Raw genomic sequence first — 24,228 nt, forward strand, 5'->3', positions numbered from 1 at the left:
CGCCAGACCCTCGCAGGGCTCACGCTGGTCAGTTTAGCGTCGACCTTCCATTTCTCGCACTGCACGTCTGTCAGGAGAGGGGCGGACGGGCGAAAAACACGACACACCAACACAGGAAGAACGCGTAAACTCGACAAAGGAAACGGCCGGCCATTGGGATTTGAACGCAAGAACGCCATATTCTCGAATTACTGCTGCAAAACAAGACCAAAAATCATAATCGTGCGTTAATTTCAATGATTTACTTTCGCTGGCTCGGCGATGAATAATGGCAGCAGGCCGTGTTATTAATACCACTGCAGTCATAATAAATGCTTGCCCGCCCCCTTGGCACGCTACGGCGGGGGGTGGGGGTCCTGCCTGTTATCATAAAGCAAACGATGCCGTCCATTAACGAAGCGTCTCCAGCGTTATGCCTTGTGAGTAGCTCAGCACGCGATGACATCCCATATATAAACCCGAGCGCCATCGCCATGCTGTAACTCGAGCCCCTTATTTCGTGGGTCCTTACTGTTTTTTTTTTTAGTTTTTGAACGGAGATTTGCCTTCAGCTGCGAACAGGGAGTTGCTTATGTTTGCCATTTTTGTTTAATCTACAAGCGCTGTAAAAAGTAAAGTCGCTTCCTTTTTTAAGGACGGAAGCAGAAAGCCGTCCGTTGCTGGAGGGTCTTACACGCCACACGCACACACACACACGCAAGGGGCACCGCGGGCTCTAAGCTGGGTCCGCTCGGACCTTTCCAACTTTTTATGAATGAAACTCTTCTTTTTTTTGTGAATGAGAAACAACTGCAGAAGCGAGCAGAAAGAGTCCAGGGGTGCTGCGCGCCGATTGGCCAGGTGGTGCCCAGGCCCGCCCCGGTTGCCACGGGTGACTAGAACTGCGTCGCTGATTGGTTGGCTCTTTTGCTGAGATTTCATTCAGAAAGTCAGGTCATTCATTAAAACAAAGAGAACGAAATTCGAGCCCATGAAAAAAAAAAGGGGGGAAGTTCACCAATCAGTAACTCCCTTGGGCAAACACACGTCCGAAAGCAAGAAAAACAGGTCTTGTGCAAATCAGTGCTCACTTCTGCCTGCACTTTTATTACTATTCGAATTGAGAAAAAGTCAAAAAAACGTTATCGATGCCTCTTGGTTATCCGGCTGGGACAGAAAGCGACTCGCCGACAGCCTGCGGAGAGAGGACCAGGTGAGGGGAAAGCAGGAGGCAAGCTTTTATGGGGGGGGGGGGGGGGTGTTTGTTTCGGCAGGGTCCTGCGTGGCGCCACTGCTATCGTGCAAAAACGGGAGGATGCGTGACACGGAACGGCGCGCGCGGGCACCGAAACTTGCAGCATGTGCCCACAAAAAAAAAAAAAATATCAAGAACAACAACAACGGCAGGAGGACAAGCGAAGTACGAATGTGCGGGGTGGGCTGAGAGCGGAAACGCGGTGCCCACCCCGCAAACAGTGAGAAGGGGAAGGCAGGTCACTGTGTTTTTGTGAATGGGACTCATTCTTAGAGGCGTGTTGTTGTTTCTACCCCCCCCCCCCCCCCCCCCCCCTCCGCGCGCTTCATTCACAAGTGTCGCTCAGACTCTCCTCTCCTCTCCTCTGCTCTCCTCTCCCTTTCCGTATTCCCTCCCTCCCTGTCCAGGCGGTGTGGGTGTCACTCAGCGCCGACTAAATGACCACCAACGGCTAGCCAAGCGAGGGTAGGATGGACGGATACTTGGACCAGCAAGTGCCTTACACGTTCGCAAACGTGAGTATGAAAACCTTAAACGTGTCTGCAACTTCGTGGGCGAGCGGGGCCTGCGTGCCCGCAGATGCCCTGACTTTATGCCCATGGGGCACCGGGGGAGTGGGGGAGGTAAGGGCCTCGGATCTTCATTTTTTTCAGTTTTAGGTGGTGTCGGACGGTAAGTCGGGGCAAAGTTTAATACTTTTATTATCTCTCGCCCGCTCTCCCTCCCTTGCCTTGCTTTGACTGCGACAAATTGTGTTTTGCAGAAACCACAAGGAAATGGAGCCATAAACAGGTCTTTGATGGCTGCAAAAAGGAAATATATGGACAGAGAATTGCCCCCTCAGGAATCGGAAGGTACTTTTTAAGCTTTTACATCAGGCGTTCTTACAAAACAGTTTCCTTTGTGTCGCATTTGTGCTTTGGCATTGGTGAGAAACGTTAGCAAAAAAAAGAAGAATAAGAAACAAACAAATAAGAAGAATAAGACAATCGAAACTAGCGAGATACGCTTGAGAAATACACGAAAAAAAAATACGTAACAGAAATTAAAAAGTGCGAACTTTGGCTAAAAGGACGACCCTGCATGGTCGCCTGTCGTTTGTCGAATTTCTTAACGTCCAGTGAACTAGAAAGCAGCATCGGCACAGAGACGAGAGCTGCAGAAACACGAAACACGAGTGACTCGAGTGTATGGATAAGAGGAGTCCACGCTACACTGACCCCACCGCGCATGCGTGTGTGTCTTCACACTGGTCCCCCGTCCAGGGTTTGTGCCCAGTGTATACCCCTCAAAGTCCCGGTGCTTTGATGGCACTTTGTGTGTGTGGTTTTTTTTTTACTGGGTTGTATGGTTCCACCATTGCGTGACCATTTCATTCTCGGGTTCTTTGTATATGAAGTTGATTCTTTGCGCTTTCAAAACTTTCTAAAATGTAAAACAAAAGAATTCTTTGATGTATGGTGGGCTACAGGACACTAACAGGTTAAGAAAACCGGAACTTAGTCTGATGTGTTATGGACGTGTCCTTTGAAAATCAAGACCCACTGAGACAACTCTGTGACCAAAAGAGTCTTTTATGGGGTCTACATAAATTAAAAGGGTCTTTCCAGAACCTTCTTCTGAATGGGATTCTGGGAGCCAAAAATGGTTCCCCTATAGGACCGCTCTGGCTCCATGGATGGATGGATGGACGCGAATGTTAAACGTTTGACTTTATCTGTCAGCGCTGGGTTGGCTCCCCCGTCCGGGTCTGTTCCTGCCTTGTGCCCAGTGCTTGCTGGGTTAGGCTCCAGCTGCCCCTGCTCAGGATTAGAAAATGGATAGATGGATGGATGGATCTGCGGTGGGTTGGCACCCTGCCCAGGATTGGTTCCTGCCTTGTGCCCTGTGTTGGTTGGGATTGGCTCCAGCAGACCCCCGTGACCCTGTGTTCGGATTCAGCGGGTTGGATAATGGATGGATGGACTGACAAAGGGGTAGGGTGGGAAATGAAGGCACCCATTCCAGCAGACTGTGGTGTAAAAACGGTGCCTGTCCTTCTATTTTTGAACCAGCTGCCAAGTAGCCCGGAGCCTGAGTCAGTACCATCAGTGCCAAGGCAGGAACATTCAGAACAAACAGACCAACGTGACCAAGCGAATCGTTTTAACAAATAAGAAGAGAGCACGCAGTTCGGCTCCGTGAACCCAAGTCCTTAGAGCCGTGCAGCGGCCACGCTAACCACTGCGCCACCGCGTCAGTATTTGTATTGTATTGATCCCCCTTCGTTTTGACACCCACTGCATGCCCAGCTGACCTGGTAAGGGGTCTCTCTTTGAACTGCCTTTCCCGAGATTTCTTCCATTTTATTTTTTTGGGAGTTTTTCCTTATCTTCTTAGAGAGTCAAGAGGCAGGGTCTGTTAAAGCATTGCAGCACTTCTTGTGTGATTTTGGTATACACAAAAATAAATGGTATTGTATTGTCAGAAACAATGATGGAATATAAGGGGGAGTGTAAAGGAATATTTTTAAAACGATTGCGGAAGATTAAATAATGTCAATAGCAATCTAACAGATGACATCGTTAAATAACTTAAGCAGCTGCGCGGCGTTAGTGTGACATACTCGTCTTACGGTGTGACGGTGTGACCATGAGCCGGTCACTTCACTCGGCTCTGCTTCAACTGGGGAAAAAAACAAAGCAGACGTGACGAAATGTATCTGAAATGACGCCAGTCGCCATCTAAACGACCCCGTTAGTGTTTACGTGGGGTCTGCGTTTTCTTCTTGCTTGCCTGTGGGGTTTGTTTTCTGGAAATTCTGATTTTCCTCGCACATCCCATTAACGTGGAGTGCAGGCTCCTTCTGAGCTCTGGGATGGCGCCGCCCGGCGTGTAGACTTCGCTTCGGTTATTTTAGGGCATCCCGACGAGTCTTGGTGCGGATTAGGTGTGTGCACCGTGTGGACGGTGGGGTGAAACAGAAACAACGCGATAAATGAAGGGCAACGGGCAGTGCGGGGGTCTTCTAGTTCAACTTGACCTGAGGGAGGCGCGGGATGAGGGGCTGGCGAGGCGGCCTGCAGTCCCTCGGTTTCAGTGAAGACGTCAGTCCTTAGCTGCTTTTTTATTTTTCTGTCTTTTTTCTTCTTTCTGCAGACCTTTTTCAGGACTTAAGCCAGCTTCAGGAGACTTGGCTAACGGAGGGTAAGGCTCTTTGTGCTGTTTTGTGATTTGTGTTCTGATCTCACGTCTCGCGGTGATTCCGCCGTTCTCTATTTACTTTGTGTCGCTGCAGAAGTTGGGGCCGTGCCCGTTTTCCTCCTAAAACTGCCATTTATAATACGCCATTGACATGTCTGCACACAAGCGCCTGTTGTAATCCAGATAAAGGCCTCGTGGAAAGCGACTCGGCTTCGGCCGAAGCATTTTGTGTTCTTCACGGTGCGCTCAATGCGCCGCTCCATCAACGGGGCGCCCTGGCAACGTTTCAGATGCGGCGCTTTTGTCGTCGCCTTTCGAGCTTTGGCACTCCGAGGGAGCGCAGGGAGGGGCGCTCGTGTGACTCGAACTCGGGGTGGGGTGGGGTGGGGGGGGGGGGGGGTTTGTCGGGGGTCCGCGTCTATCATGGGGTGGTGCTTGTGCTCTCCATAGCAAGAACCCCCCCTCCAGCCCCCCGTTAATGTCGTTATTAATCGCTGGACTGTTCAACTAAAAGACCGATCTGTGAGAGCGCGACAGGAACTCTCGAGTAGTCACTTTGTAAAGTTTGAGCTTACAGGACAGCAAATCGGTGAGCGTTAACACCTGAAAACGTGCGAGAAAGCAATGGGGGCTGCACAATACAATATACTGTACACGGGCACACACACACACACACGAGGTGTATATAATATTAAATAACGGTACAGTATAAATACCTACACACACACTATATACAGTGTGTGTGTGTGTGTGTGTATACACATTATATTAAATAGTATTTATAATCACATATCCATCCATCCATTATCCAACCCGCTATATCCTAACTACAGGGTCACGGGGTCTGCTGGAGCCAATCCCAGCCAACACAGGGCGCAAGGCAGGAAACAATCCCTGGGCAGGGCGCCAGCACATTCTGAATCACATATTCAGAATATATATATATACATATAGATACACATATTACATTTACAATACAGACTCATTTATAATACAGACAGGTAAATATCTACCTATGCGCACCCGCATTCACATTATGTGTAATACCAATATAATATATCACACACGTTATAGGTATAAACATAAAGACACAAGTTATATTTATAATAGACATGCGCATACATGCTATAGCCCACGCGCACATTACATATACTTTTACTATATATTAACACCTGCGGTGGGTTGGCACCCTGCCCAGGATTGGTTCCCTGCCTTGTGCCCTGTGTTGGCTGGGATTGGCTCCAGCAGACCCCCGTGACCCTGTGTTCGGATTCAGCGGGTTGGAAAATGGATGGATATATTAACACACATATATACCCATATGTGTGTGTGTATGTATATATATATATATACTGTGTGATACACATATTTATAAGATACACCTATATGCACATTATATTTATAATAATAATATAACACACATTGTACACTATGAATGGGCGGCACGGTGGCACAGTGGGTAGCGCTGCTGCCTCGCAGTTGGGGGACCTGGGTTCGCTTCCCGGGTCCTCCCTGTGTGGAGTTTGCATGTTCTCCCCGTGTCTGCGTGGATTTCCTCCCACAGTCCAAGGACATGCAGGTTAGGTGGATTGGCAGTCCTAAATTGACCCGTGTTTGTGTGTGCCCTGCGGTGGGTTGGCACCCTGCCCGGGATTGGTTCCTGCCTTGCGCCCAGTGTTGGATGGCATTGGCTCCAGCAGACCCCTGTGACCCTGTGTTCGGATTCAGCGGGTTGGAAAATGGATGGATGGATACACTATGAATATTTTCCTTCACACACAGATACATGTATGTATGTATGTATGTATACTCCATGTGTACTGTGTGTGTTCTGTATGTGTACCGAGCTGCTATAACACATTACAAGTTCATTTTAAGGTCCCATTTGTCACGTGTACTCCAAAGTTAATGTGACGCCGTTCATTTTGCTGTGTTCGGAAGGCGCTATATAAAGGAGCGAGCGAGTGCCTGCTCTGTGAAGCTCCTCACTGTCCCGCTCTTCACTCACCCCTGTCCTTCATCACATGCAGCCTGCCGTTTGCCGAGTGGCACTGCCAGGATAGGCGAGGTGATTGCCACTCTGTAGTCCCCCACTACCTGAGCTGGCATCACGGTGACCGTACACCACACGACATACACACACACCTGGTCACCTTTTCTAGACTTCTCCATTTCCCCTATCAGGACAGCTGTATTGTTTATTTATTTATTTATTTATTTATTTGTTTGTTTGTTTGTTTGTTTGCTTGAAGGTCCGCTTCTTGTAACGCAGCAGCACCGCGAGGTTTTCACGTATCTTTGATATTCTCAACTGTGGCGTTTCCACAGACTGAATGAGGTCACACAAAGCGTGACGGGGGTCGCGGAGAAGCGAAAGTGCGCGCGTTACATAACGAGGCGATGCCAGCTGGGGAGGCCGAGGCCTTGGTGGACTTTGACCTTCGTCAGACGATTGGCTAACTCGTCCCGATCAGCTGACCTTTGATTTGGCGATGCTTGTAAACAGCTGAGCTTTGGTCACGTGCAGCAGGCCAGCGTGGCCGGGGGTCCATTTCAAGTTAAAAGGAGGCGTCGCTCAGCGGCTAAGAGTGAGCGGGAGGTGGGTGACGATCTCAGAGAAGCTCAAAGTGGCCTGAGGGTCCGCGCCCGGCAGGGGTACTGCAGTCCAATGCGTAATTAAACAGCCGGCCGAATCCCGCAAAGGAAATGTTCTAGAATGTTCGACGATCCTCCGGGAAAGGCGCTATATTAAAAGGGTAAGCCAAGGTGGCGGGGCCGATCAGCTGCTTGTGCCCACCGAAGGGGCGTCTTTGTGCCTGCCATGCGTTCCTCGGGTAGACCCCGACCTCCAGCCCCCTTGAAGTGGATTAGAGGGGGTCTGAAAACGGGCAAGTTCTTACTGCGAATCGTCTGCATGGCGTCCCCGGTCCGGTACTGAGAGTCGAGGAGCTGGCACTGAACGGCGCTATATGTGCTCTTCGTACTTTTAAGCGCTCTTGTTTTTCTCGCCCTCTTCAGTTTTTATTTCCCTTGTGGCTTTGTTATGAGGTGTCGAGGAAAGGCGCCATATAACGATGGACTCACTGAAGTGTTTTTTTTTTATTAAGTTTTGTATTTTCGTGGCTGCCAGTGGACGGGAGGTGTAAAGGGAGTGACGTATGACGCCAGCTGTGATTTATATAGTGCCTTTCACGGTTGGCCACAGTGTGGAAAAGAAGCCCAGAAAAACGAATGGAGGGGCAGAATCTTAGAGACTTGGGCAGGCGATGGCGACCCTCCCGATTCCGTCTGAGGGGCTTCACCTGTTGTGGTGGGACAGCTGGCACACAATGAGCCCCTCGGCTACTTGTGTCAACTCTGCATGTTCTCTCCATACCCACGTCTCAAGGTGGCCTGGCATAGCCGTAGCCCAAAATGGCAAGGGGGCATCTGAAGTACTAGATGGGGCACAGTGTGATAAAACCCATCAAACAGTAGTATAGCCAACAGCATAAGTGGTCAACATAATATTTGGGGGGGATGTGCCTAGCTAAATTACCCCCTGGTGCCCTCGCCTCCGTTTTGACAGTGGGTGTGTATTAATGTGGACTGGGGTTCTATCCAGGCTTTGCTACTCTTTGTGGCACTCGGACATCCAGGGTTGGCACCTTCCATGGGCCTTTGACATTGGGGGTCCACTCTACAGTTACTGCATCATCGAGTGCCCTATACAGTAAAAGACAGAGGCAACCCAGCCTTGGCATCTTGGCATGTTTCCAATGGCCAAAAGAGCTTACAGCCCCACATATCCCTTCATGCCAGTTGGCACTGTTTGGTAGCTTCCAGAAGGCTCCCTGTGGTAGCGCTGGCACCCCACATCTTGCCCAATTGCAGTTTCAATGTACCTCAGAGGGTACTTACTGTGTATTTTGGGATGGGTACTCCAGAGGGTGCGCCACAAAAAATCAGAACTACGTAACTCAACGGGACTTGTGTGACAAGGAGCCTCAAGTGCTACTTAAATCTGAGAAATGCCGCCTTGGTTGGGCAAAGCTCCAACATCTGTACCAACATCAAACAGGGATTTTGAGACAGTTCCTGGCACCCTGCTCCCCGTGGCTGGCCACATCAGTGTGATGATGCCCTGGATGTCAGAGGTGGTCTCCTCATTCATTTATCTTCTGAAGCCGCTCTTCCAGTTAGGGGGCACAGATAAGTGGCCTGTCCTGGCATCAGTATGCACCAGACATGGGTTGGTTCGACATGGAGCACCCACTGCCTAGTTCAGTTGGCTGTGCCTTTCTTTGTCTTTCACAGATGCCATAGTCATTTGACGCTTTATGAAGGGCACAGGACATCAGTTCAGGTGTCCAGCTGTGTGTCGGTCACTCACCACTTTAAACCACCACAGACTGACCGCTGCCCTGCGACAGTAACCAGCAGATAACCCAAATGGGCAAGGCTACTATAGCACGGGCACACACTGGCTCTTGGTGTGCCCGTGACAAGACAAAGGGCGGCATTGTTTTTGATTGGCTCCACTGGCAGCTGACACTCTGGGGACATTAATCAGCCCGTTGTGTGGTGGGCTTACAGTGGGGGCTTCAGTTACAATGACGGCCTTGAAAGGCGCATCAGGTGCCACCCATGTGGATCATCACTATGCTGTGAGTAGGGAGGAGGTGGGCACCACTGTCTGCAGCAGAGGTAGAGCTGGCAGTACCAATCCCATTGTGTCACATTCATATGAGTACTTGGGGGCCTTCAGGAGAATCACAGCGCAGGAACATTCTAAAAAACGAGCAAAGAATGCCAATATCTGAGATACGTCTGCCCGCTTTTAAACCCTCTTACCCAATTCATGGCCAGCAAATCAGTACATAGTCATGCCAGTGTAACTCCATACTGCAAATAAATGTATTTAATACTGTAGGTGCCACTCACAGAAGAAGGGCAGTGCCTCAGGTGCCCTCTGGTGAGCAATTTTCAGTCCTAGAGCCTCAGTGCCACTTTAGAGCAGAATAACACCAAGAGATTGTGACAATTCCAAAAACTGATGTGCCCTCTCGATTGCAGTAATGGGCTCAATCCTGTGGCAGCAGACTTTGGCACCGAGTAGTGGGCCGGGCAGCAGCCTCATTGCTATGCCTGCATGTTATATGCCACCCATGTATTCAGATGTAACGATGTAGTGCTGATAATGGCACATTTACGGTGAGTCTGTTAAATGAATACCACCCTTACAATGCCATGTGCATGACACTGATAGTCACTAGTCGGTGGTACCTAAGAGAATAAGTGGGCAGACTGACAATCCAAGGGGCACCTGGCCTACCAATAGGGAAGAAACACTCCAGTAGGCCACTGAGGGAATTTAATGGGCACCTATAGAGGGGCATCAGGGTGCATAACTTGATTTGATTCAAGTAGCATTAGCATATAATTGGCAGATCACCCAGAGATGGGCATAATAATAATAATAATGTTTTATTTATGTAGCGCCTTTCATACACTCACAGGACACTTTACAATACAATAATCATCTGGGTGTATAACTTGTTCAGACCCTTTCATAGCATGGCATTGGGCATGTAATGGGTAGACAACCTAGAGGAAGGGCATCTGGGTGCATAACATGATTTTACCAAGGGTGCATTGGGCATATATTGAGCAGACACCCTCAGGGGGGGTATTAAAGTTGTTCAGCTTGGTCAGATCTTTCAAGCATGGTGTTGGGCATAATAATGGGCACACCACCTGCAGTGCATCTGGGCATATAACAGGGTAGAAGACCCCACTTTCTAATGGGTGTGTTCCTCTCTTTCTTTACAGCTCAAGTGCCCCGACAGCGACGAGCAGTTTGTGCCCCGACTTCCATTCAGAAAACCGTGAGTATCCCCCACTTGGTGTGTACCAGCTGGCAATGAAAGGCGCTATACTGAATGATTGTAGAGGTCTTGATGATGTAAGTTATGGTTTGTGTGTGTGCCACTGACAAAGGGTGGATACCATGAAAGGCGCTATATGCCATTTAGTTTCATTGGTGACAGGACTGTCCTTGTAGGGAGGGTGTTGCTCATTAAAGCCGCTACAGAAAATTGGGGGTCTCCCTGTTGTGAAGCAAAAGACGCTATAAAGCTGTGAAACCGGAAAGTTTGGAGGGTATCACCTCTGAAGGCACTATATAATTTAAAACACAATCACCCGATAAGGGGGCCACACGTAACTCGATGACAGTTACATTGACAGATCTCACAATTCTGGCAGTTTTCCCACTCACAAAAAGGCGCTATATAAAATGAATTGGTACGCATGCTTGATCTGGGACCTATGGGGTCTTCTCTCCCAATAGCGCCATATAACTTGTAGTTTCTCCTATTGGCTGATATGCTTCTTGAGGACAGTGTGTGTGTGTGTGTGTGTGTGTGTGGCATGAAAGGCGCTATATAATCATCTCTGAGAGCTTGAATGGCTAGAAAATGGCTTGGTGGACTCTGGACGGGTGTCCTTCAGGCTCTCAGATTGACTGTAAGAGTTAAAGGAAGATGTTAAGAGTGAGGAGGAGCAGCAAGAACACCCAGAGAGAGCGCCCCCCTCAGGAAGGGGCACATCATAACACCTCCCCTAATGTCTATTAGTCCATCAGTCTTGGGACGGGCACATCTCAACCTCATGGGACGAGTCTATCAGAGGGCACACACACACACACACACTGACTCACCCTGGGCTGCAGAATCCAACTCTGAGTGATGCCAGTTGTTACTCCAGCAGGACGTCCACCACCACCCGTCCATTGCTTTGTTTTCCGCCCCCCACCCCATAAGGTGCCACCAACCACCCTGGCCAGTCTGCCAGTCCATCCTTACGCTCCTTTACAATAACAGTAATGTCCCAGCGGACCATCGGCAGTGGGGAAAATCAAAATGTGTTAGAAACAAGGGGTCTGGCAGGGTGCTGAGCATTGGCACTGCCACTCACACAGGTGGGTTTGATCAATCCGGCATTCGACAAGTTCAAAAGATTTGGGGGCTTTTGGCCACACCCTCCATTTATTACACACACTTAACAGACTCTGGCAATCGACTGGCGCGTGCGCAGTGAACTCTGAAGACCACAGAAGATCCTGGTACCTTGGACCATTTAAGTTGGTGGGGCAGCGGGCGGGAGTCGATCTGGAATCTCCAAACGCTGACTGCGGAATGGCTGCCACTCGATTAAAGGTGTCGCACGCAGCCATTTCCGCACTGGTGTCCTTCTCTATTCCACTTTATATGTTCTCCCAGATTTGTTGCTGCTCTGTATTGATGAATGATTATTAATAATAAAGTATGAATTCAAGTGCTGTAATACGTGTAGCTAAAGGGACCTCCATAATAATCAGGGCGCTATATAAGGGAGCCCTTCATCCCTTCCCTCATATAGTGCCTTTCATCTGTCGCCCCGGCGCCGCCTCACAGGATGTCACCCCCCTCTGCGTCGGCGTGAACAGCGCACGCGCGCGCCTTGAGACGAGTCTGTTTGCCCTCCACACAGCCGCTAATTACCGCCGAGCCCGACGATTCAACCCCCCCCCCCCCCCCCCCCCCCCCCCCCCCTTAGGCGCGCCTCCTCCCACTTCCTGCTCGCTGTTCACATTCAAAGCCGCTGATTTGCATATGCAAATGAGCCCCATAAGGCCCTTTCTGTTGCCGCTAAGGATGCTCTCCGCTGTCGAGGGTCGTCTGACAAAGCGCAGGGCGGCGGCGGCATTGACGGTTTGGAGATCAGCGCGCTCGAGTGGCTCACGCACAAAGAGTGACAAAGAGGGGCGAGCACAAAGCCGGGTGGGAGTCGGCCCGGTCACGACAAGGTGACACTTCGGAGGATTTCAGTGATGACCTCAAGTGGCTTCTGTAGTGCCCCATGTCGTGCCTCGGAAGCCCAGCAGCTTCGTTGCATATAGCGCCTTTCACCAGTGCCTGGTATTTTTTTTTACAGATTTTGGCTAAACCCCCCGAGAACAACCCATTATCGGCTCCCCATCCCCTCATTGGTCAGCGTACGAATTTAGCGAGACTCCACTCCGTTTGAATGAAAACTCAACTGGTACTGGGGTTTCTGGGGGGGGGGGGGGTTGGGGACACGCACTGAGCCCAGGCTGCGCTCTCTTGCCAACCAATTAAAAACATCACACAGTTGCGCTTTGCAAAGTGGGCTGCTCTGTTGGGACAAAGGCTGGTGACGCAAGCTGGTCCTGCCAGGAGTCTGTGCCACCGCTGCAGTGCACACCTGGGAGCCCAGAGCAGCGCCTTGCCCGGGGGCACACAGGTGACGGCATGGCAGCATTGGCAGCTCTATCGACTTCAATGGGCAAACCGGGGCAGAGGAAGTCCAAGCCTCATTCCTTGAGCAGAGCGCCCCACACTGCAGTGCCAGGGGACACACGTGAACCAACCTCCAATTGGTGAGTGGCTCCGTGACCCTAATTCTTTGACACTGGGCCAGCGGTGGGATTGGTGCAGACCTGTATGTCCTATGCCAGTGTGCTCACTGGGAAGCCATTTGCCAAGATGACCCCTGTGCCATCCTGTGGATTCTGTTGGCCTCCGCTGTGTGACCTGACATCCTGCCCAGGGAGGGATGTCCTCGTAAAATCCTCTCCCATGTTGAGCAGACCTTCAGTAAGGGTACTTGGAGTATTTAATGGGCTTTGGCACTCCACCATATTATTAGGACCCCCGTGACATAAAGTGTCATTTACAGGAAGAGCCTTGTTTCATCCCTCGTCACTCAGTTTCCTCAGAGTGGACATCCATATTGTCACGGTGACCGAGCTGGTGACCACCCAGTGTAAGTGGAGGTAATGGGGGGTCCTTACAGTACCTCTGGGCTTTACGCTGATGGGCACTGAGGCAGCCAGTCAGACGTGGTGGACTCTTCACTTTGTCCCAAAAACGAGGAGTGAGTGAGTGGGAGCCACGAGAGGCCACCATAGTGAGGGTCTCAGTCTTATGGTGGGACTGGCCAGCGAGTCCAATGCCTGACCATGAAGAAGAAAAAGGCAGGGCTGAGAACAAAGGACCACCCTGGAGGTTGCTGGGTCAACCGTTCAAATCCCACCGCTGTCACTTTGAGAAGGGGACTCGATTCTGGGGTGGGGAGGGCCGAGTCAGCTGTTTCGCACACGCGTGTCACCGCTCACGCTTACACGCCTACACTTGATGTGTTTCACATGTTCATCGTCTGTCCGCCATTGTCCTGCTGCTTTGTGAAGTGACTGACAGACTGATGACAGGCACAAGAGGGGGGAGTCGTGACACCCCAGCTGATCCCAAAGGGTCTTGGGGTCTGGAGCCTATCCTGGGGTGCAAGGCAGAAAACAGGCCTGCGGGGGGTGCCAGTCCATCTCAGTGCCCACTAAACCTGAAACAAAGGAAAGATAAAGCAGACATTGTGCTGAGCTCACTTCAGGCTGGTCATGGAAGGCACCATACAAAGAAACACACACACACACACACACACACACGAGTGCTGCATGTAGGAAAGGGCGTTTTAAACCAATGTCTGCCCAGCTATCTTCAGACCAAGCTAATCCAGTTTAGTCTTGCTAGGGCAGGAGCCAGTGCCAGTTGGGGTGCCAGTCCTTTGCAGGGCACACTCACGTGCACACACCAGTGTTCATTGGCACTATCCACTAACTCAATACGCTCATATTTGGCAGTGAAAGGAAAACCGAGCACCCCCAAGACAAACCCATGAAGGGTCCGGATTGGCATTGAAGCCACCAGTCTGGAGCCAAGAAGGAGCGCTGGCATCCGCTGAGCCACAGCTTAGCTTAGAATATATATATAAAAAAAAAAAAGATTGAGGAATTGAGAAAGAGGGCACACCTTCAGTCGACATGTCAAGGAAAGGCGCTACATATATTATAGAATGTGTAGGGTTCATCGTCAAGGCGCTATATAAAGTGATACTTGACTGAGCCCACGTTTCTCATCAAAGGAGTCACACAAAATGAATATTCCTGCCTTGAGTGTTGTGCTGTCCGGTGAGGCTGCAGCAGCCCGTGACCCTTAATTGGAATAAATCAGTCAGCCAGAAGGACCTTTGATAGACGACTGGCAGGTCACTTAACTCATTCACTGGTTGGTGACACCACTAATTCGATCTGCCCCAGGATATTTTTGGCAGGGTAGCCCCTTGGTACGGCGCTATATGACATCAAGTTGGATTGCTGGATGACATCAAATACTGAGCCTGGTGAGAGGCTGCCAGTTATTCTTTCAAACATCCTCACACCTTCAAACCCACTTCATTCAAATTAGGACCCCCCAGGTGACGGTAGTGGGCAGGTGGGTATCAACCCATGATGGGGTGCCAGCTCGCGCTCACTCACTGAAACACGCAAGGGGCCGACTCTTTGTAACCCGACGGAGATGCGGAGAGAACATGCAAACGGTGCGCAATTCGACCCCCTTAAGGCTGCGCCACCCTGCCGCCCCTCGGAGAGTTGCTGGGTGCTCGGCTCCCCATCGAAAGGACAGGAAACAGCGCGAGCTGCCATGGGCGAATACTTACACTCCCCCCCCCCCCCAAGGGTGGATCTTGTTTATCTGCGAGACAGGACCGCTCCACCCTTGTCGCCGTCGCTTTGTGTTTCCCCTGCGGAGGACACGTGCGTCACTTCACACGCCTGTTGCTCGGGTTATTTTTATGTCAACGTCGACCGTGGGACGAGAGAGAGCGCGCGCGCGTGCGTGTGGAGATCGCGAGGGACAGACCGCGCGTGAGCGTGGCTTCCCCAGTCCCCCCTCCCCCCTTTAAGAGAGCACGCAGAATGCACGTTGGCTGGGCACTATACTGGGCATTCAGCTGACCGTCTCCAGCTCTTTGTGCCAATCCAAACGGCTCAAGGGACACGGAGCTGAAGTTTGATCTTTACTCCCGCTTTTCTAATTAAGCGAAGGGCACAAAGAGCCCTCAGGTGACCAGTTATGCCAGTCATATCGCGTCTTTTGTTTTTGAGGACCTCCAGCTTTACGGCGCACGTGAACCAAACCGCGCCTAACGTTGATAACAAATGGCGGGCGCAGCTTATTTCATATCCCGCGTATTTACAATACAATTTATTTTTGTATTTGCCCAAAATCACACAAGAAGTGCCGCAATGGGCTTCATTTGCGCTTACCACACTGGCAAGGATCACCCCGAACTGAATCAAGCGTTTCACATTAGAAAATGCAATATAGCGCCTTTCAAGTTGGGCACTACGTCCGACTGTGGTTCCCAGCTCTGAATGCTTTGCCCACTAAAATGGCACAGTAGATGCATCGAGATATGCCTGCCGCTCCAGTCCAGGTTGGCACAGGCTGGCTGTGTCCGCTGACACTGGGCACTCCCATCATGGCCGTCGCATCGCGTCGCGTCTTCTGACTTCTTGTATTGATTTTTGTTTCCTTCTCTCCCCCCCCAACCCCCCCCAACACCCCCAGTAGCTTTCCACAGCCCTCCTGTGAAGATCAAAAAGGAGCCCCAGAGCCCGGGATCAAACCCCACGCTTTCCTGCAGCCTCAAGCAGAGCTTCCCCTACCCCGGCGGGGACCAGTGCCTTTATGCCAGGTAAGAAATGCCCGACCCAGTCACTTCTGTAAAGAACAGTTGGCACAAACTCAACTGAACTTTTATCCGTAGCGAGTAAGAAACGAGAAATGAACTGTCTTGGGCACCACCTGCTGGCTGGATTTGGCATACGCTAGAGGCATGTGGGCATGGAGGTGTCTTCAGCTCCTGGAGATCCCTGAGGTTTGCCCATCAGAGGTCTCCTTGTGGCCAGGCACTTCTACAGCCCCCCCTTCTGGTTAGAGATGTTAAAGTTCTGTTAAGATTATAAGTTAACAGAGACAACCGACGAGTATTTGGGTGGGCAGAAGGAGGGCATCCTGAATCACAGCAGAGTTTCAGCGGGTATTGGTTGGTAAATCTCTGCCTCATGATAACCTGGGTGGGGAGGAGTACAGGGAGGCAGGGGCCCTTCTCTAACTGACCTCCTGTCCTTTGTCCCCAGTGCCTATGACCAGAGCAGATCTATTGGACACAAGGCCTCCCACCCGATGTCCCCTCTCCATCACTACTCCAGCAAGGCCCCCCTGAACCCCCAGCCAGAGCCCAGCTACCTGAACCCACCAGGCTCATCACAGCCTACAACCAAACATGGATACCCCATGGGCTCCAGGTGAGAAAGGAGGTGGGGCCACAACAAGCTCCTCCCTCTGCCGGTGGTCTAGCCTGCCCACTGGCTTTTGTTCCCCACTGTGACCTATTGTTTCTTTCCCTTGCCCAGATACCCACCACATGGGACAGAAGTGTGCCATTCTTTCTCCTCTTCTCAGAGCGCAGCCCACGAGACGCTGGCACCAGCAGCAGCAGCTGGGTACCAGCAACAGATGGCAGAGGTGAGCGCCCCCTATGTGCCACAGAACTTCAAGCAGGAGTATCACGACCCACTGTATGAGCGAGCGAGCAGGATGGCGGGTAACGGACAACAGAGATACCCAGTGGCACATATGGCGGTCAAGCAGGAGCCCCCCGATTATGCCTACGAGCCAGGTGAGGGTCAGCAAGTGTGCCACTCGTGACAGCAGTGGGTAGTGGGTGTAGGGTGGTCTGAAAACAGAGAACCTGAAATTGAAAATGGTGCACAAAACCCACCAGTGAACCCCCCGATTCTACTAAATACTTCACTGAAAAGTAAAGGGTGGGGTGTATAGCGCCCCCCCAGGAGGTCGGTGGTCTTGCACTTCAGTTTGTGTGCTGTGATTTGCCTTGCAGTATAAAAGAACCACTGGAACCTTAGAGGGGTGCAGAGCCAATTGTAGGTACTGGGGTGGGCACTCAGTATTCTGTTAAACAGCCTTGGGGGGCTTCGCAATATTTAGTGTAACGGAAGTTGTGGGGCAGCGCTATAACACTTTGGGACGCTTTTATGTAATACAGCAGTAATTAGCATACAGTGGTGGGGGGGGGGTATACCGTAGTGGATCCTGCTGGGGGCACTTTAGTGTAACTTTGCCAATCCAATAATAATTAGAATTTGGGGGCTGGGGGGGGGGCACACCATATTGAACACCACACTGGGGACCCTTGTGTTTGCTTGGCACAGGAAAGCCTTGGCTTGTTTAGTCCAGTGGGGGGCGCTGTGCTGTACGGGTCGCTGCCTTGGGGGACACTTTGTAATTTTCTGAGCTCAATGGGGGGCGCTATACTGTATTGTGCACTGCTGAAAACTTGAATGTGTTTAATGGAATAACAATGAGCCCTCGGTAGGGGGCGCTATACTGTACTGCAAGACGCATTGGGGCACATTTTGGAATTTTAGTACAGTGCTAATTAGCACTCAGTAGGGGGCGCCGTGCTGTACAGTACACTGCTAGGGGAGTATTCAGAGTGAGTGCAGGGCACTATATTGTGTTGTATTTGGCCATTGGGGGGCTCTCAAGTAGGACTGTTAGGATTGGCAGGGGGCACTGCAACACATTTGGAGAACATGCCACCATAAGGGGGCATCGCACTTTTCAATTCAGCATGGCCACCTCCCCCAGTCCCCCTGGCACTCTGACATGCCCTTGTGTGCCCGCTGCTGTGATTTCATGCATTTTTTTGTCACCCCTGCCCCCTCACCCTTCCCCCAGTTCTCTGGCGGCCTTGGCCAGGAGAATCTCATTGAGACACCGGAGGGCACTGGAAAGACGAGAATTCCCAGGAGGGTCCGCCGGGGTCTCCGATTACATGAGCCACTTCCTCTCTGCAGGCACAGGCATCCATGACTAAAAAATGAGCGACTGCCGAAATGTGAGTGCACGAGGTGCCAGGCTGCCGCTGCTGCCCACTCCGTCACTGGCCTGGCATGATACCAAGAAGTCTTCTCTGCCAGCAGGCTTGTGCCGCCACTGGCCTCTGTGAGGGGGGTTGGTGGGAGGCTGCCCATCTCCTGCACGTCCCCACTGAGTTTATAGACAGGGCATTCGAATCTGCTGTAGAATGAATTACCACAGACGACATGATGGCACAGCGGGCAGCGCCACATGCTTCCAGTGTCTTGGGTTTGAGTCTCCGTGTCCACTGTGAGTTTGCATGTTCTCCACTGACATGCTGATTACACTGACTGTGACTCTAAACTGGCTCTGCATATGACTGGCACCCAGTTCAGGGCTGGCACTTGCCTTGTGCCCAATGCTGCTAGGAGGGGCTCCGGACCCCACACCCTGAACATGATTAAGCAGCTATTAGCTCATTTTGCTGTATAAAAAATAAATAAATAAAAGATATATTTGTCTGCCCCTCCTAGCTGTGCCCTTACAGGATGATCCTGTGCCCATGTGATCTAGAAGGACCAGACACGTGCCCATACATCCTGCTAATGTCTCTGTGTTGATGGCCGTGTGTGCCAAGGTGCTGTTCTGAATCAAAGTGTATTGTTTGGTTCACCAGAAATGTCTCTTGAGTGCCTACTGCTGCCCACCTTTCTGTCCCCTTTGCCACTAGCTTTTATGCCCAGTGTCTTGTGGAGCTGAAAACATCAATTGTTAGGCGCATAGAGGATGCCAGTGTGTGTGCCCAGATAGGCTCCGAACACTCACTTGGTAATCTCGTTAATCGTCTTCACCCTAACGCCCTCTTCCACCCTCCTAATGTGCCCGCTGTTCAGGTCCTGTCTCTCTGGCACACTGTGGCTGTCGGGAACTCAGCAGCCATGACGTCACCTGCATTTTATCCATATAGCGCCTTTACTACACAGCAAGTCACAGCATTCAACAGGTATGTATGTGGCACAAAGCGGGAACCGAGCCTGGACAGGATGCCAGTCCACCAGCGGGCACATTCAGGCACTGACCCAAATATGGGCTAATCACACTGAGCAGCACCCCTCTTGGGATGACTGGGGTGGGCCTGGAAACATCCGCATAAACACACGGAGAGTGACTGGGCAGAAATTTGAACCCAGAAGTGGTGATCACTGTGCCAGCCATTTTATGCCTTTCATATCAATACCACACGAACACTAAGCAGTCGCACTTTATGTAGTGGCGTTTTTTTAAGAAGTCAGCAGCGTCGTGACACACTTATGGTTTTATATAGCGCCTTTCAGGACAAGTGCAGTCGCACTGTATTTGAGATGGAGCGCCCACTAGTGCTGAGTCTCTGCATTGGGCTGGGGCTACGTGTTGTTAAGAATGCCAATTTTTTTTTTTTTTTACCGTCTAGATAGATAGATACTTTATTAATAGTCGTTGTTTTCTCTCTTGCAGATGTGCCAGGCTGCCCATCCATGTACGTGCACAACGAGAGCTACGCCGCGGCGTCGCACAGCTCAGAAGGTAACTTTGCCGTTCGGCCGCCTTATTAGGGTCGCCAGCACTTGTCATTACGGCCTTGTTCCACGCGAGGGCAGCAGACAGCCGTGCTGAGCCCAGATAGTCTGCGTGTCCCGGCGCTGCCCTTGTCGCGGAGACCTCGCCACGTCCCTCTCGTCTCACGTGGGGCTCTCTGCTGTCTTTGCAGGCTACGCGTACGACAAGCGGCAGCTGAGGCCGTTCAGCGACGACGCGTGCATCGTGCCAGAGAAGCTGGAAGGTGAGTGAGCGTCAGCAGTCGGTGGTCTTCTCAGTCGTCCAGGAATGTTATAGAGCGCCTTTCATGTTGAAACCTCGCAGCTGCAACAGCACAGTGGGCCTGAACTTGCACCATGACAAACATGAAAGGCGCTATAAAACAAAAAGCATCTTGCAGCGCTTTATATTTGCACCATTCATCATGGGTCATATGCCAAAGCATCTTTATATAGCGCCTTTCATAAAACTTTGTGTTTATTGCAATATATAAGATTGACTTTGTGAGTCCTTGAAATGTGTAACAAAGCACTGATATAGCACCTTTCAAAACTCTGGCCAAACAGGTCGCCATAACAGCATACTTTTTAGTATGTTTAATGAATACCAAGCAGGGCACCAGTTACATATAGCGCCTTCCACAACAAAGTCCACTCCAAGACTGGGTGAACGGTGCTACACCAGTAAGTCCAACCTCACGTGCCCCTCCACTTCCACCCCAATAATCCAAGGGGGCACAAGCCGCCCAGCAGCCGGACACTGGCTATTGTAGATGCCGCAGTTCACCCACTCAAGTGGCACGGATAACAGTAACCGCCTTTAAATATTAAAGCAGCACACAGTGCCACCTATAGGTCAGCTGGCAGCATTAAAATAACGGCAGAAGGTGCCCGCCTGGCTCCAGGACACTGGAAAGACAAAGCCAGGTGGGCACTTTCTGTTGACGCAGCTCCTGTCATGGGGTTTGTGATCGTCTTTCCAGCTGACTTCCCCCCGACACCCAGCCATGCTGGCCAGTGCCAGGCTCCTTTATGTTGGTCCTGTGAAACTGAAGTCAAAAATCAATTCAAGCAGACAGTGCTGGACGTGAACACCAGAGGGCGCTCTGCACATGACAACTGAGACCAGATGAGTCACACTGGTGGCAGCGTTGGTGACACTTCTGTGTTCTTCATGCCCTTTCTTTGTTCACACTCCCCCCCCCCCCCCCCCCCTTCTGTCAACAGAGATGAAACAGGAGCCAGGGGCCGTGTTCCGAGAGGGCGCCCCCTATCAGCGCAGAGGGTCATTGCAGCTTTGGCAGTTCCTGGTGGCTCTCCTCGATGACCCTGGCAACTCCCACTTCATCGCATGGACTGGCCGTGGCATGGAATTCAAGCTCATCGAGCCGGAAGAGGTGGGCATCCCGACTGAGTGGAATCTGAGGGCAAAAATGGTGACTGGGTTGTCCCACCTCAAAGATGGGCAGCCCTGTGGGTATGTGCCAGTTAGGCTGAGGTGACCTGAAGGGCAGCATGAAGGTGAACACCTCAGCCCAATGTGCCACTGAGTGGTCTGGGGCTAATGTAAGGTGGGCAACATGCAGGATGCTTCACGTGTAACACCACGCCTTCATCGTCATCTTCATCATCATATTGCAGGTGGCCCGGCTCTGGGGGATGCAGAAGAACCGACCCGCCATGAACTACGACAAGCTGAGCCGCTCCCTGCGCTACTACTACGAGAAAGGCATCATGCAGAAGGTGAGTGGGGCTGGCAGGGGGCTACGGGGGTCCGCGGTGTCAGAGTTGGGCACGCTGCTGCTGTGTGGTGCCCATGTGGCTTCCATCTGTGCCAGGACTGATGTGGCTGAAGAGTTCCAGCCCAAGGCTGTGGTGATGCCCGGCAGGATCCTAGGAGTGTCCCCCCCAGGGCAATGGGGGGCGACAAGCTGCTTTATGTTAATGTCAGGGTGGCACTTTGTGGGCAAATTGCTGTGTGGGTGGCCAGCGCCCCACCTCGTCTACTTCATTTACTAATCTGCTAAGCACTGGGGGGCCGGTGGGGGTCTCTCTCAGTCCCCGCCTAACGCTGCTCTTCTACCTCCTGTCCTCTAGGTGGCCGGCGAGCGCTACGTCTACAAGTTTGTCTGCGAGCCCGAAGCCCTCATCTCGCTGGCGTTTCCCGACAATCAGCGGCCGGCGCTCAAGTCCGAGTTCGAGCGACACGTCAACGAGGAGGACACCGTGCCGCTGTCGCACCTGGACGAGGGTCCCGCCTACCTGGCCGCCGAGGGGCAGCACTATCCCAAGGGCTACATGTACTAGCCGCTCGCACTGTGGGGGGGCACGACGCTGACCCCCACCACCACCACCCCTCCCCCCCTGTACATATCTATTGGCTTTGGTGTTTTGTTTAAATTAAGATGATGATGATGATGATGATGATGAGAGACTGAAACTCAACGCAACGCTGCACAAAGATCCACGAATAAAACCCCCGTTAGTCCGAGCCTGGCCTCAGTCTGTCTGTGTCCTGATGGGACCCCGAGACCCCCACAGGGGGGGTCTGTCTAAAACGTCAGCTCTCTGAGCTGAGAAGGTGCTGTGATTCGGGAGCTGAACAGCCAATCACATTGCATGTTTATGTCACATGGTGTACACAATTTGAGACGCCCACCGCACCACATGACCTTCTCCCACGTGTGCCATTCACGCCCAATTGGGTAATTTTTTTTTTTTTGATCGTGTCGTATGGGGGCCAATTTGAATTTGGCAGTGGGGGTTGCTTTTGTGTTTTTTTTTTTTGTTGTTGTAAGATGGCCGCCCAAATGCCAAAACTCAAAAAGGGGGCAGAGAGACGTCGACAGCCGAGGGGGGGACCCAACCGGGACCCTGGCAGTGTCACTCATTGGGCATGGGGGCTGGATTTCCAGGACCTGGCAACCCTGCAGGATGGTCATACTCGGTGACACGCCCACTTCAAGACACGCCCACTCGACCATCATCATTATTCATGAGTGTCAGGTGACTCCTCCCACCTCCACCATCATCTTAACTGAAGTGCGAGGTCCGCCTACAAAGACACAACTGATTGGGTGGATTGCTTAACGTCGCTGATGAGTCACACACACGGCACAATCTGATTGGCTGTGCAGCGTGACTCTAGTGGGCGTGGTCAGCACTCTGTCACGTTTCCAGCAGCGTCAGATGACAGCCGTTCCTGTGAATTGTTCACTTGTGACTTCGTCCCCCCCCCCCCATATTGTCCTTTTTATTCTTTCCTACGCTTTGCTGCTTTCTGTGACCTTTCAGCGCGTTCATCACATTCTCTGCCATTTTCAGTTTCTGTGACGGCCCTTCCTTCTGGTTCCAGTATTTTTTTTTTTTCATGTCATAGCCCCCCAATGTGACCCCCCCCCCCCCTTTCCAGCCTGCACAGCGTTGAGCTGACCATTCGAATTGAAATGCAGACCAACAGGACCCGCGTTGGGTGAAACGGTTCACCATCTGTGCACTTTGGACACGAGCTACAGGGTGATAGCGCCTCTTTTTATTTTTGTGCCCCCCTTAAGCCCTGACTGCTCTGATGGTCTGTGGACATGCAGGACAGGATTGTCATCTGCGTCCAGTGAACACGTCACTCACGGTGGGTCAACACCGATGGACGATAAACACACAACTCATTTGATGGAACAGGAAACCCAGAGGTCCCCCCCTTACTGTTGTACCTGAAACCCTCGTGGAAAAGCAGGGAGAGATGGCATGGGGGGCTCCTCCGCAGCTACAGTGCCCACCCTGAGCTGGACATTCATGTCCTCAGTCAAAAGTCTCCATGCCCGGCCTGGGTGCCTCCCCGCAGCTGCCGAGTTTTGTTCCCCTTAGTTCCCCCCCCCCCCCCATAACACCCCCAAATACTCAACGGTGGTCTTTAGCCAAAACAACACAGTTTATCACCAGATGGTGTGAACACCCCAGGGCCCTGATCGCCACATCATGGAGACCCCCGACGGTCCAGCGCAACAAGATGGTGGGAACAAACAACAGGAAGTGGGCCCGAGGGAGCCGAGGACAAGGCAAAGGTCAGGGTGGGCACAGCACACAGGGGCGGGGCTGAGATTCGATTGTAGTTTTTGGGATATTTAGGAATTTATTTGTGAAAGCATCACAACCGCATGAGCCTAAAACCATTCCACAGAACTGCAGCGGCTACTGGGACCACCCAGCTGGACGTGACCCCCCCCCCCCCCTAAGTACAGTTTACTACAGGAGACATAGTAATCTCCTCCAATGAGGAATCCTGGGGGTCTACCGGCCACTTGTACAAAATCAACTCTGTGGAGTTTCAATGGCCTGACCACGAAGTTCTGCAGGTGGACATCAACTACAAGAAGCACCACAGGGGGCTTCCTCACCTCATCACACCACCAGGCCTTAACACAATGGACATGCAGGAGGAATGGCCAGGAGATGGGAACCCTGGGTGTTT

The 24,228-nt window shown here is 51.7% G+C and overlaps 1 protein-coding gene across 1 annotated transcript; it reads left to right on the forward strand.

The window, feature by feature from the left end:
- Positions 1-1,001: 1,001 nt before the first annotated feature.
- On the forward strand, positions 1,002-22,251 carry etv4 (ETS variant transcription factor 4). Its single transcript, XM_051918931.1, is given in 14 exon segments — positions 1,002-1,192; positions 1,642-1,749; positions 1,998-2,088; positions 4,373-4,425; positions 10,235-10,261; positions 10,263-10,284; positions 15,868-15,994; positions 16,440-16,607; positions 16,716-16,981; positions 19,681-19,749; positions 19,934-20,005; positions 20,988-21,157; positions 21,402-21,503; positions 21,858-22,251. Coding segments are annotated over 13 exon segments (1,422 nt in total). The 5' UTR covers positions 1,002-1,192; positions 1,642-1,704; the 3' UTR covers positions 22,068-22,251.
- Positions 22,252-24,228: the final 1,977 nt, after the last annotated feature.

The sequence above is a fragment of the Erpetoichthys calabaricus genome, chromosome 14, assembly GCF_900747795.2.
Source record: "Erpetoichthys calabaricus chromosome 14, fErpCal1.3, whole genome shotgun sequence".
Lineage (NCBI taxonomy): Eukaryota > Metazoa > Chordata > Cladistia > Polypteriformes > Polypteridae > Erpetoichthys > Erpetoichthys calabaricus.